The sequence below is a fragment of the Macrobrachium rosenbergii genome, chromosome 42 (assembly GCF_040412425.1).
Source record: "Macrobrachium rosenbergii isolate ZJJX-2024 chromosome 42, ASM4041242v1, whole genome shotgun sequence".
In the NCBI taxonomy this organism is placed as follows: domain Eukaryota; kingdom Metazoa; phylum Arthropoda; class Malacostraca; order Decapoda; family Palaemonidae; genus Macrobrachium; species Macrobrachium rosenbergii.
Genome location: NC_089782.1, coordinates 15,691,756 through 15,705,924, shown reverse-complemented (window position 1 = coordinate 15,705,924; position 14,169 = coordinate 15,691,756). Strand labels below are relative to the sequence as shown.

Genomic DNA, 14,169 nt, shown 5'->3' with positions numbered 1-14,169 from the left:
CCCATTATGAATGTCGAAGTTTTTCACTCCAATAACATATAGTTATGTCCGTACATCTGGACATATCTGATAACAAAAAATTAATAATCATATGGATGCATCTGGATGTGTTGGCTTCAATTTAGGATAGGTGAGAAATTTGCATACTGTAGGCTGCATGATAAATAACAGGCCTGCACAGTTATCAAATACAACATGTATTATATATAGAGGAATAAATGTTCTGGTGTAAGAGCAGCTCAAACAAATTCTGAAAAAGACAGAATTTTATATTCGTTACATCACCAATAGATTTTATGGTAAGAAATAAAAAGATGTACTTTCGTTCATTGAATGAACATATAAAAACCATCAGCTTTTCGTGTTATTTGACCAGAGAAGCAAGCGGCCATAATAATGAACTCATAATTAATTAGCCCGTTATTTATCATGTAGCCTACAGTATGCAAATTTCTCATCTAGACCAAATTGAAGCCAACACAACCAGATGCATCCATATGATTATTCATTTTTTCTTATCAGATATGTCCAGATATATGGACATATATGATATTGGAGTGAAAAGTTCGACAGTCATATTGTGAATTCTATGCATTTATGTACAGAAAACGTCATGACATAATAATACGGTAAATATTGTCGAAACTCCAAGCTTCTCATATCGCTAATTGGCAACTGTCAACGGCGCCTCAACGCTCTCGCTGTTTGCAGATGACCGTCTCTTGGCACTACTGCCAAACTGAGTCAAGTACGGATGCAACATAATACGACATATTCTTAATTTTCTCTTCACATATCACACGCATCTAAAATCTGAAAGCACCAGCGTATTCAGGTTGAATTTATTGTTCAGTATGAAAACACTAGTTTTATTTTATCTTGATCGCATCAATGATGCAAAATCCGACGATATGTAAAAACAGGTATAAAGAATGAAATGCTTCTCTCTTCACTTCTACTAGCTGTAATTCCTTTGTGTTTTATCTTACTGATTTCAGAAAATCACGATTTAGTTGTACAATTAATACCGGATCCTATGGTATGATCAGAACTTTCCTATCTTGTGTAAAACGTGAGATAAATGAAGAAATATAAAGATATTTCAAGTCTTCTGAGCTACAAACGTTAAAATGAAACAGTGAGCGAGCTGCATACCTCCCGGTACCAGCCAATCAGAGGTCGCCAAACAAAACGTCTCGTAGGCCCAAGAATCTACCTTAAGTGAATCGGCTATAGTGCCCGAAATATATGGTTGCAACGTTCAAATAGTGTTTTATGGGCATTCTTATCTTCATATACATATATGTATATTATATATATATATATTCATATATATATATATATATATATATATATATATATATATATATATATATATATATACATACATACACACCGTAACCTTTTGATACAATACATAGTACCAGGGTTACTTCGGCTGTTGGTCCGAGTACAGAGGTCCACATCAGCATCTTATTTCTTTTAACACCTTACTCAGACTGAAGGGCCGCCTTTGAGCAAGAGCCCGTGCTGGCAGAAGGCCAACTTGAACTCACCACTGAACTGACAGCCTCACTTCCCCATCCATAAACCCCAAGATTAATTTAAACCCCCCTCCCCAGGGGCTGTTTTTTTATTTTGAATAGGCCCATCTGAGAAACCACTGAGCCCCGGATGACCCAAGCGCATTATTGTGTGCCTGGTGGTTGATTGGGTGCTGTAGGTTCCATAACAATCTACTTATTCTTCACATCAGACATAAACTCCATCATAAACTGGAAAAATATGTAGAAATGCAATAAAATTCCAGCTTTTCAAAAGTTGTGTCTTTGAACAAATACCAAACAAATTTTGACTTTCAAATTTTGACTTTCAAGTGTTGTGGCCGACTTTTTCAGCACACAGCTGTTGTGGAATGGAATGGAATGGAATAGAAAATTTAGGCCAAAGGCCAAGCACTGGGACCTAAGAGGTCATTCAGCACTGAAAGGGAAACAGAGCAGAAGGTTTTCAAGATGCAACAGGAGGAAAACCTCAAAGCAGTTGCACTATGAAACAATTTTTAGGAGAGGGTGGAAAGTACGATGGAAGAAAAGAGACTGCGAACGGAGGTACAGTAAAAGGAATGAAAGGGGTTGCATCCAGGAGCCAAAGGGATGCTGCAAAGAACCTGAAGTAATGCCTACTGTGTACCGAGTAGGGCACACTGATGGCGCTGCCCCTCTACAGGGCAAATAATGGTAAAGCACTGCCACCCACCAGTCAGCCCAACTGTGAAAGTGTACTAGAGGCAGCTTGGGTCGATGGAAAGAGGACAGGGCTTGTTTCCACCCTGGTTGCACCCCACCACAGTCAATTAACTTCCCGGGACACCACTTTCTGCTTTGGACAGTGGGATTTAATTAAATATATCCTGCTCAAGCATCGAACACTGGTCCTCTTGCCACTTTGCTAGTTGTAAACAGCTGATGATTATGAGTGGCTGATCATCAGAATTTCATTTTTCATGTATTTTTGTTGCGACTCATTTAATAGTTAGGATATAATAAAGTGATGGGGCTTACCTACAAGATACCAAAAAAATATATACAGTATAATTTGTGTGACAATTTGCAGTTGTATAAGTGTTATTACTGGTGTTTTCATTTAAGCCTAAACATAATAATAAACCAGGACAGGATAAGAATGGATCAGTCAATAACAGCAAACAAAAGAATAGCTTATTTTCTTCTCCGTAATGTTTCCCATCACTGAACACTACCACAACTACTAAGGCTTCACTTAGCACTACTGCCCACAGTGTGCACACAACCTATCCCTTCAACACACCAAGACCAGAGAGAGAGAGAGAGAGAGCGCACCCTCTGCCTCCTGAAACTTCTGTTGTGGACCCCCTCGTCCGTCGTCATGGTTCATTTTGCAAAAGACGTCATGACTTCTTGTTCCAACCTCTCTTCTCTCTTTGCATTTCTCCATTACAATAATTTCTTTGGAGGTGGTGGTGGTTGGTATAAATGAAGTCGGCCTTATGCCAGCAAGAGCCCTTGCCCGTAAGAGTGGTAGAGGGTTAAAGGGGATAAAAGACCTGGCAGGGATCTCTGTGCTAGTCCAGCCAAATAGACTCTACTGGATTCTATGTCATAGAAAATAACTATCTCGGCTAAGTAGAAATGAAAAACTTTAGTCGAAGCTAAAGTACATATCAGCATTAAAAGGGAAATGGGATGGAACTTTACTAACAGGAAAACTGGTACAAGAAAGCAACCATTTTGTTTAAAACTATGAACACACGTTTTATATTGCAAACATATTCACAAAATGCAGCAATGATCATTCTACTTATTTGCGCAACGGCAGAAAAGAAAACACAGTTTTCAGTTTATCCAGGCGTCTGTAGGCCTCATGAACAACAACACAACAGTCAGTACCCCATTTAATACTCAAACTGGTGGATCAAGAATGAGTCCCAAGTGCAGAAGGCTTCCGCATCATTAGCCACTTCATGCGCCTACACAGAGAGCTCATCAGGATATGGAGGTCCTTCCATTACCTCTTTCCCACTACCTATCCAACCCTTTCCAGGTCTAGGCTTTCCTCCTCTCCTTCCTCCAAACATTCCTCAATCATACACTTTTGCCACCTACCTGTCATCATCCACTCCTTCCACATGGCCAGACCACTGTAGAGCACTGAGATCCAAACTTTCGCCTATGCTAACCTTTCAACCATTTCTATACACTTTCACTTTCCCCACGATTCCAACTCTTCTTAAGCCCCATATACATCATTAACAATGTATATGAACTTTGACTACATTTTTTCTCTCATTCTATTAATATCCTCACTTTAATTCTAAAAAGGAGAGTTGGCTCAACAATCCCTTCATACAATCCAACCTTTGCTTCAGCAGATTCGATTCTCTTCCCCATCTAATGCTCCACCTCTTTTTTCATCCTACCATCGTTCATTATATTTACTCCTAATACTTATATGAATCAACAAGTATTTTTCAACCATTCATACTAACACTCATTGCTCCATCTTTCCGGTTTCCATATAACCTCAAAACCTTCCGCGTTCGACTCTCCGAGCGGCCAATGAAGAATTGGAGGAATTTATTTCTGGCGATAGAAATTCATTTCTCGTCATAATGTGGTTCGGATTCCACAATAAGCTGTAGGTCCCGTTTCTAGGTAACCAGTTGGTTCTTAGCTACATAAAAAATAAATCTAAACCTTCCGGCCAGCACTAGGAGAGCTGTTAATCAGCTCAGTGGTCTGGTTAAACTAAGATATACTTAACTTTTTCTTGCTGCATCATCTATCAATATCAACCATTCCCACTTCATACACACATTTTCTTATCCCAAAATTAGTACCTACATCCAAGTCCTTTCTCTGACTTCTCCCATTAATCCATCCATAAAGATACTGATCAGACCTGGAAGCTTAACACACCACTGTCTTAGACACAACTTAACACCAAAACAGTCACTGAGCTGCTGTCATTCTAACATGCTTCACTTCCTTCATAACAACTTTGAATAGCTCTAAGTTACTTATCTTCTATACTCTACATGCTCAGCACCCGTAACACTACCTCAGTCATTTCTATCACAAACTTTTTCTCGTCTTTCACGCTTCACTTTCAAACTTTTCACCAAACTGTGTTTGTTGTTGTCTCCAAGAGAGAGAGACTCATCCACCTTTCATGGGGCCTTTCCTCCACGTGAGACACACAACACCATGGGGCATTCCTATGTCTCCCTGAGACACAATGCATTAGAATCCCAAGCCACTGGCACTTCCTAAGGCAGCAAGGTAATACCACTTACTCCCATCATGATATGGGTCAGTTTTCGAATGACTAACTGCACTACAATATATTACTACATATCCATAAAGATCCACTCCAGTCTGAAGCGAATAAGTGAATGTAGGTCGATGCGAAAAGAGTGAGTATTTTAAAGATTTGTTGAATGTGAAAGAAAAGAGGTCTAGCTGAACGACACAAGAATCGAAAATGTTAATGTAAGTTTGAGAACGCTTGAGGGAGATTGCTGAGGTCGTCGGAGGTTGAATAATGATGAATACCAGGAGCTGGTGGATTACAAGTGACAGGCTGTGGTGCACTAGTGATACAATGGCTGAGTGATGAACCAGGGCTTGTAAGGTATGTCTGGGCGAGGAAAGGTCTAGAAGAAAAGTGTATGGCACGATTTTGCGCGAGAAAGTAAAACAGAAAAAGCTTATGACAAAACTGATGCGGAATGCGGAATGTGGAAGGCGTTGAGGATCATAGGATGTATAATAAAAAACTATATACATATAGTAAGTAGTTGAAAGCAATTGAAGGTTCATATGATGCATACTGTCGGTAAAAGTGGGTCTGAGACAAAGTGTTATGTCTTAATATCTTTACAGATGGAGTAATAAGAGAAGTCGCAGAAGATATGAAGACAAAACGCCAGTGTTGGGTAAGCATAAGTAAATGGGTGCAAATACAGGGATATGAGTGTAAACAGAAACCAGGGTGATGGAACGATGAATGTCAATATGAATCCTGAAAGTGGAAAGGCTAATTTGTATAAAGATTTGGTACTCTATTGATTTGGCTTGATGATAAAGCAAGGGCAAGTGTGCTGTGTTAGCCAAGATGTCAATATATCAAAGGAGAACGAAATTTTTGTGCTTACCTTGATTCAGACTCTCACACGCAGAATTTGTCCCAAATCTCCAGCAGAATTACTTCCAAACTTACCAGCATCTCGACTCGAGATCCCAACAACGGGTAAGAAATGTTTATCCAAGTAGATGTGGTGAAATGGTTAGCGTATTTGAAAGAAAGGCCCAGTAGTAAGCTGTGAGATGGCTTGAACATGTGGAAAGAATAATGAAAGACCTATAGTCAAACCAAAATGAATACAAACATGTAGACGTTTTAGACGCTGCCACTTTTCCCATATCTGATCCATAGATCCTTGACCTAAGATGGGATATGGTGCAGATGTAGCAGAACATTGCCACATCTCGTCTATACCAGGCCAGCGAGGGTAAACCACACTATTGTTCTGCGTATCTAACTGTGAAGATGTAAAATGAGCAAAAGAACTGACATTTTATGAAGAGTAAAGGATGAATAATGGATAAAATATTAAAATTAATGAAGAATTGAAATCTTACATTAAACTGCTCTGATCACAGGGTAGGATAAGGAAGGTTTCATTTCTGATCATTTAAATGAATGATATAAATGCCAAAAATCTTGCTCTGTATTGCTAAGAATAAATGATAATATAAGAAAAAAATTTTACTGACGCCTCAAGTGATGGTATATTGTAGATTATTCCAGCCTTGTCTCTGAACGGTCTCGTTCTTCCTGGCAGCCGAGGAAGGGATAAGCAGGATTTTATGACCGGATTCAAGAACCCCGAACTCAGGGAGGCAGATTAGCCTAAGGCCCTGTTCACACGAGGCGGAAACCGCGCGATGCAAAAATTGGTGACCGTACACATTATTATGGCGGTTATCCACGCGGTTCGTAGGAAGTGGAGGAAATAACGCGTACCATACGTTCTAAAGAGTGTATCCAAAACCGAGAGAATATGAGCCCAGATTCTTCATTTATTGCAGAATGGCCATAAAATAATTTGACGATTAACTTACACTGAATAAGGATGATAGTTCATCAAACAACATAATGCAGTGTTTTTATTTATACGTAATTATGATACATACATTTCTGACGCACATCAGGATCGAGCCCAGATCTTTCAATTGAAAGACCTGGGTTCGATCCTGATGTGAGTCAGAAATTTATACAATATATATATATATATATATATATATATATATATATATATATATATATATATATATATATATATATTATATACATATATATACTCCATTTATATACATGTATATATATAAATGGATTATACTCCACAAACCTATCAATGCTAGCATGCTTTCTGTTGAGAATATAATACAAGCATGTAGCATTTTGCATAATTTTGTAAGGGCACGAGATGCTTATAGGTACGAAGTTATGCTATTTCAAGCACTGCTGATAAACCTGTCGGAAGGAAATGTACCGTGGGGAGGAGGCATGTCGCTACCGCTGCAAGAGATCAATTTGCAGCATATGTATTTTTCATTCATGAAGGAAGAGTTGAACTGCAGGTTAAACCGATATCAAGTGAAGACTATAAACTTAGAAATTCAATAAAAAGTATAGATAACTTAAATACGGTTTTTTCCTTTGATTTTATCAGAATTGTGGAAAATTTCTAGAAGTTCCTCCCAACACTTTCTTTACTATTTTGTCCTTATAATCATCTGATCTCATGTCCCACAGGCTGGACGTTTTTCAACTTCATCAAAGAAAATGTCGGTGTCAAAGCGACTACCCTCCATTTTGACGTGTGGCGCAGGCAAATCCGCGCGGTCACAAGAACAGGTACTAGTAACCACGTGTATCTTCAACAGCGCAGTTGCAAGGGGAAACTCCGGCCGCGCGGATGCCGCGGCGGTTAACAAATCCGCGCGGTTGTGTGTGTACACCCCTGTGTTCTGTCACTGACTTGGCAACCGCGCGGACAGAACCGCCGCGATGCAACCGCCCTGTATGAAAAGGGCTTATCTGTTGCTGGATTTTAAGTCAGGAAGAAGTTTGGTAACGTGGCTGATGACAACCATGTTCGTAGTCATTTTGGTTTGAGTATTGAAAGTTTATTGATATAATTTGTTAATACACAATGCAGAAATGGGTGTACTGTATGTAATACATTGATCCCCGAGGGGCTTAGCACTAAACACGGCATCCCAAGGACATTTTGCCATTTTTAGTATATATATATATATATATATATATATATATATATATATATATATATATATATATATATATATATAAAAACAGAACAGCAAGAAGACCAGAAATCATTTCTTTTTATTTACACCAACGTTTCGAGAATCCTTTCCCATCTTCAGGGCTATAAACAATTAATTTCTACAATATTAAAAAGTGTGCTAAAAATAGCTAATAATTATATGAAACCTAGTTTTGTAATATAACATTTGTTAAGGTAAAAGTAAAAAAAAAGACTACAAAGCGACTTTAAACTTTAAGTAAATTAAGACTATTCACAACTCAGTGAAATAACAGAAAAATATGCAAAAAATAAATAAATAAATAAAACAGGAAAGGGTTTTGTCCGACTTATTGTCAAGAGTTTTGGCTGCTAACTGATGGAGAACAGAATAGTCAAAGACGATGTCAGAGAAAATAAAAAAGGGAGAGAGAGAGAGAGACGTAAGTAATAGGCAGTTAGGCAGTATGTAATGGTGTGGAAGCAGTTTAGTTGTTTAATGAAGGCGACAGTCTCTCGATGTAAAGAGATTCTAAAAGAAGGAGCGAAAGGCCATTGGTAGTTTGACAGAGATATTGAAATTATTATAAATACTGTCAGTTTTACATGAGTTCGAATGGTTCCTTATGGCCGAAAATTCTTTTGATTTTAAAATGCAGCCAGTGCGATAACTGATACCTCTATGGGAATCGATGTGGACTTTCAGTAAGCGTCGGGTAGATCCGACGTAATTTCCAAAATTACATTTTGGCCTATTATATTCATAAACAACGAAAGAACGCATCAACTCCGGAAGGGTGTCTTTAAATTTAAAAAGTCTGCCTATTGTTAACGGGTTATTAAACACAAACTTGAAATTAACATATGGGTACAAGATGCTTATTTAGGTCTATTGTCAGTTCACGTCTAAAGGCTGCATTTTTTACATATGGCAATGAAAAATACATTAATTTCATTGGAACTTGTGAACACAATAAACCGGGCTGATAAATATAGTTTAAAAACTTTTTAACAATTCCGTCAAAGAGGTCAGAAGGATAAGTTATTCTTAAAAATACCTTAAGAAAGGATATTTCATTGAGAAAACTATTCCAGTCTGAACACCCTTCCGGAGTATAGATGTCTCTTTTCGCACTGGCGGCATTTTAAAATCAAAAGAATTTTCGGCCAAAAGGAACCATTCGAACTCATGTAAAACTGACATTATTGTGTACTATAATTTCAAAATACTCTGTCAAACTACCGACTGCCTTTCGCTCCTTCTTTTAGAATCTCTCTACATCAAGAAACTGTCGCCTTCCTTAAACAACCAAACTGCTCCCACACCATTACATATCGCCTAATTGCCTATTACTCACATCTCTCTCTCTCTCCCTTTTTTATTTTCACTGACATCGTCTTTGACTATTCTGTTCATCAGTTAGCAGCAAAACCTCTTAACAGTAAGTCCGACAAAACCCTTTCCTTTTTTATTTATTATTTTTTTTTTTTTTGCATTTTTTATCTGTTCACTGAATTATGAAGTCTTAATTTACTTTTAGCTTAAAGTCACTTTGTAGTCTTTTTTTTTTTTACTTTTAGCTCACCGAATGTTATATTATAAACCTAGATTTCTTATAATTATTAGCTTATTTCAGCATACTTTTTAAATATTGTAGAAATTATTTCTGTTTATAGCCCTGAAGATGGGAAAGGATTCCCGAAACGTTGGTGTAAATAAGAAGAAGAAATGATTTCCGATCCTCTCGCTGTACTGTTTATTATTAAACCTCAGCTCACCAGGATCGAAAATCTTACAAATATATATATATATATATATATATATATATATATATATATATATATATATATATATATATATATATATATATATATATATATATATATATATATATCTGCGCAATTTTAAATTTTTTCCCACGAGATTATTAAATAGTTTCACCCTTAATGGGGTTTCAGAATGTTTCCTTGATACAATATAAACACTTTTGAATCTGAAAATTTTTATTTTTAGGACTATGTTCCTACTGAAACCCGGAAAACAAAATACTGACGCTCCGTTGTTCGAACCACAACAAACCTAAAGCGTGCTAAAACAACCGGTGCTAGAATTTTCTTTTTAGTCACATCTAGACCTTCCGCAATGTTGTCAACTTCTTAACGATGAAAACAATGCTTTCAGTTTTCTGTATAATAAAACTACTGAGATGGCTATTTGTCTGTCCGTCCGCACTTTTTCTGTCCGCCCTCAGATCTTAAAAACTAATGTGGCTGGAGGGCTCCAAACTGGTATGTTGATCATCCACCCTCCAATCATCAAACATACCAAATTGCAGCCCTCTAGCCTCAGTAGTTTTTATCTTATTTAAGGTTCGAGTTAGCCATGATCGTGCGTCTGCCACCGCCGTGGCTGAACGTTTCATGGGCCGCGGCTCAGAGTTTAATGGGCCGTGGCTGAGAGTTTCACACAGCATTATACACTTGTTTATTTACTTTAAACGCGGCGCAGATTTCGAGCTGCGCTGCCAGTTAGTTCCCTTAATTAAAGGATTTGTCTGACCTTGAGGCAAGTAAAGGTCGGACTGAAATACAAGATATAGGCGAGTAAGAAAATATAAAATCTCTGTAAACTAAAACAGTACAGGATTGTGTAGAGTATTTTCAATTACAAAAGCGTATAGAGAATGAACAGTGAATACTTTTATTTGCCTTAAAGGAAGGAACTGTCCGTATGGTAGGTATAAATGAATGAGTCCACCTATAGTCTAGGTTAAGTGCAGAATATTTCTCTAAAATGAATTATATTGTACACACATACAAACGTACTGTACATACATACACACATATATATATATGTGTGTGGATACAATTATTCATTTATAAGGGGGAGTAGAGAAAGGGGAAAAACGTATATATTAAGTAGCCTCAGGAACAGTGTAGGCAGTAACGATTATCTTAGGCAGATCCAAGAGAGGATTTAAATACCCTCTTGAAACTATAAGGCTGTGGAAGGTGCGACGTGAGAAAAAAATAAAAGCAGCCGATAATTGCAAATGAAATTAAGAAAATGTCTTCTTACATACTGCGATGATATTTTTTTGCACTTTCTGATGATTTGTTCCATAAGACACAGAACTTACCGTCTACTTCAAAAACACCTTGAGTGACTCACTGTATGTGCGTTGGTGAGTAGGCCCAAAGATAGGTTATCGCGCCAAAGGGTAAGGTTTAAGGGACAAACACGATATTTCCAGCGAAGTACATCTGGCAGCGTGGGAGGAAACGCCTAATCGCAAACAATAATACACTAAAGTCTTGCTTTTGTTTACAACAGAGAGAGAGAGAGAACTGCCCTTCCATTGGCCCATTAAATATAATAATTAAATAATGGTGTGACCTACCTGTGCTGGAGAGCCACGAGCCCCAAATAGATCACTTGCGCCAGGTTCACGCTGCCCGGAGGTGCATCCTTAGCTAGGACACACCCAAACACGCCACAGGCTTCACGCAGTTGTTCCTCAGGAGGATCTCCTGCTATATTTCCCCATCCTCCCCCAGCAGTCTTTTCTCTCCCGCTGTCAGGACATCCCCAAGTCCTTCGGAGAGCTGGCAAAACTGGGTCCTCGGGTTGGTCTAGGTCAAGGACTTCTTGGTCTTCCGCCAGGCTCAGTTTTGACACCCTGGCCACACAGCACTCCTCGGGTTCTCTCTTACACTCACTCATCGTGTTCATTCGTGTACTGTGTCTATAACTTTAAAACTAACTAAAAACAAACAGTATGCAAAGGAACTTCAAATAGTTTAGGCTAATAGCCTACAAGGAAACTGATCTTTATGAAGGTATAAAAATGTACTTATCCTTTAAAAAAAGCATCTTTCACGCAAACATTACCGTGGGTAAAATCGTAGGTAAAACTAACATGACTAAGCCATCATTTTTAGTGGTACTGGCGGCAACGTGCTCAATTCACTGAAAACACTGTGGAGACAAAGATGTCCAGTGCTTTTATACTTCAGTATGGACGTGGGACACTTTAGCCCGATTTTCACTGTCGAAATCAGTTCCCAGTGGTGTAGGCTTCCAGTGGGCGAATATAAAACAATAATGCCGTGAAAGATGAACTCGAGTTCTTCGAAATTAAAACGTATAGCGCAAACCGAGATTTCATACAGCGAACGGCCTTGGCGTACAGAGACAGTGTTTACTTGAAAAGCCGAAGTATCCGACTGGCGGGCCGAGCCACCATCACCGCAGGCCAGGGTATTGTGGTAGTACTTGGTCTACCACGGCATGGTTCCACTGGTTGGGGTATACCCATGAGTTACCAGTTATACCCGAAAGGAACAGGTGATGAGGGATATGGAGAGGTAAACCAAGAGGGTTTAACATTAAAACTCCTCAGGGTAAACCACGACTTGCCCTCCTGTCTCATGTACGCTAGACACGAGGTCGGAGGTGACTTCAGGTTTATCATGCATGAGAATGAAAGATCCTCATTTGGCAACACGCTCTAAGACGTACAGCGCTTTCGTTTTTATTTTCTTAAAGGGGTCTTTTTGCACTTTCGTTGTAGTTTATGCCTAAATTTATTTGGCTGGTTGAGATAGTCTTTAAATATCAAATATATTTCCTGCAATATTATTTGCATTGTTTTTGCCTGAGCCGGGAAGTTGCGTCCAAGAATGAATGAATCAATGATTTTAAGTTTTCTGACGTGACAAATTAGCAAATATTTCTTAAAACATGGTGTATGTAATTCAGCGAAGATCTGTTGGTTGATTGCAGATCAATGACAATTTATGACTTAAAATGAATTTGTGTAATCGACGGTTGCAGTTTTATAAAATAATAATTAAATATTAAAAAATGCAATGTTTTACATAGATTTTAGAGATCACCGTGCAATTTTGTAGAAAACACGGGTTGTTGGCGTCAATAACATCATTCTCCAGCTGGAGTGGAAAAATAACAGGGAAGGTACCGACGTGGATGAGAATTTATAATCGAAATTAACATGAACCGGGTCACTGTAGGTCAATCCGTGGGGATACTGACCTCGAATGTATAAGCTGCTTCGTAGTGGTCGAGATATACGGTGAGTAGACAGATCTGTAGGTTAGAGACCGTGTAAGGAAACGATGACGTACAGACAATCACGACCTGTTAGTAATACGGAGTAAATTGAGTTAAAAAGCATCAGATACCAGCTTTAGGATGATGCGAGAAGAGCAAAGGTTTCTAATTCTGTTGAATTAGGAATATATTAAACAACGATAACAGGGACATACTTTTTCACCTTTTGATTTATACGTACGAAGAGAGAGATTACTGCAAGATTTCAATTGCTACGGTGCTTACTCGACATCGTTTCGGCATCAACGCAACGTGGTTACTGCAGGTGTTGACAAAATTGTTTGATCAGAGGATCCTGTTAGTCTAAACTTGCCAGAAACAGCAAATACTTGAAATGTCGCTTAGGGCTGATAATTTGGAAGATTCTACGTGTTATCGTCTTTTTTTCCGTCAGCAACTGCCAACACGCTCGATGTACGATAATGAAACAATCAGCTTGAAAAGCAATACATGACGTCTTTTTATTTATGCCGGTCTTTCTCTCTTCTTCTTCTCTGGAATTCCATTGTACTTCTGTTGTCCTATGCAATTACCCACACCTCTAATTATCAGCTGAATATTGTGGGGAGCTGCAGGGATGGATACAGAAGGAAAAAAAATATCAACGTGATTTTGGGTTAGCAAATTGTCCATCTCAAAGTCACCTCATAAGAAATGAATAAATAAACCGTATCATTAGATATTTTTCTCTCTCTCTCTCTCTCTCTCTCTCTCTCTCTCTCTCTCTCTCTCTCTCTCTCTCTCTCTTACAAGTTATTATCATTGTGCTCGATGCAGGCAGGCTGATATCCCTTAGAAAAAAATATTCTTTATCATAAGCACTGACTCCAAACCTGTCTGAAATGAAATCAAGATTTAAAGCAGTGAAATTTTGCACCAGTCTTCTCATTTATGGATGTTGAAGTTACAGCATAATTTTGATTCCGTATGAAATTCATGAACAGTAAAACTTCACTTCTGCAGTTCAAGAATGCCTATGCTCTAAGTTTTAATATTTTTTACTTGGGTTACTTTGAATCGAGTAAGCATTAAACATTCATATTTTATGAAGACAATGCGTAGTAATAAAAAAAAACTTCTTGCATATGTTGCGGACTTTATAGTATAACAAAAAGAGACCTTAAAACTAAGAGGCTATAACAACCTATATGGTAACTTGAAA

General features: G+C 38.2%; 1 protein-coding gene across 1 annotated transcript in view; it reads right to left on the bottom strand.

Moving 5' to 3' along the window:
• LOC136827981 (amidophosphoribosyltransferase-like) overlaps positions 1–12,337 on the bottom strand; it is a 69,315-nt gene extending 56,978 nt beyond the window's left edge. The window contains exon 1 of the mRNA XM_067085579.1: positions 11,275–12,337. Within this exon, the coding sequence (XP_066941680.1) occupies positions 11,275–11,606 (332 nt within the window). The 5' untranslated portion in view covers positions 11,607–12,337. The remainder of the gene's footprint in view (positions 1–11,274) is intronic.
• Between the last annotated feature and the right edge of the window lie 1,832 nt (positions 12,338–14,169).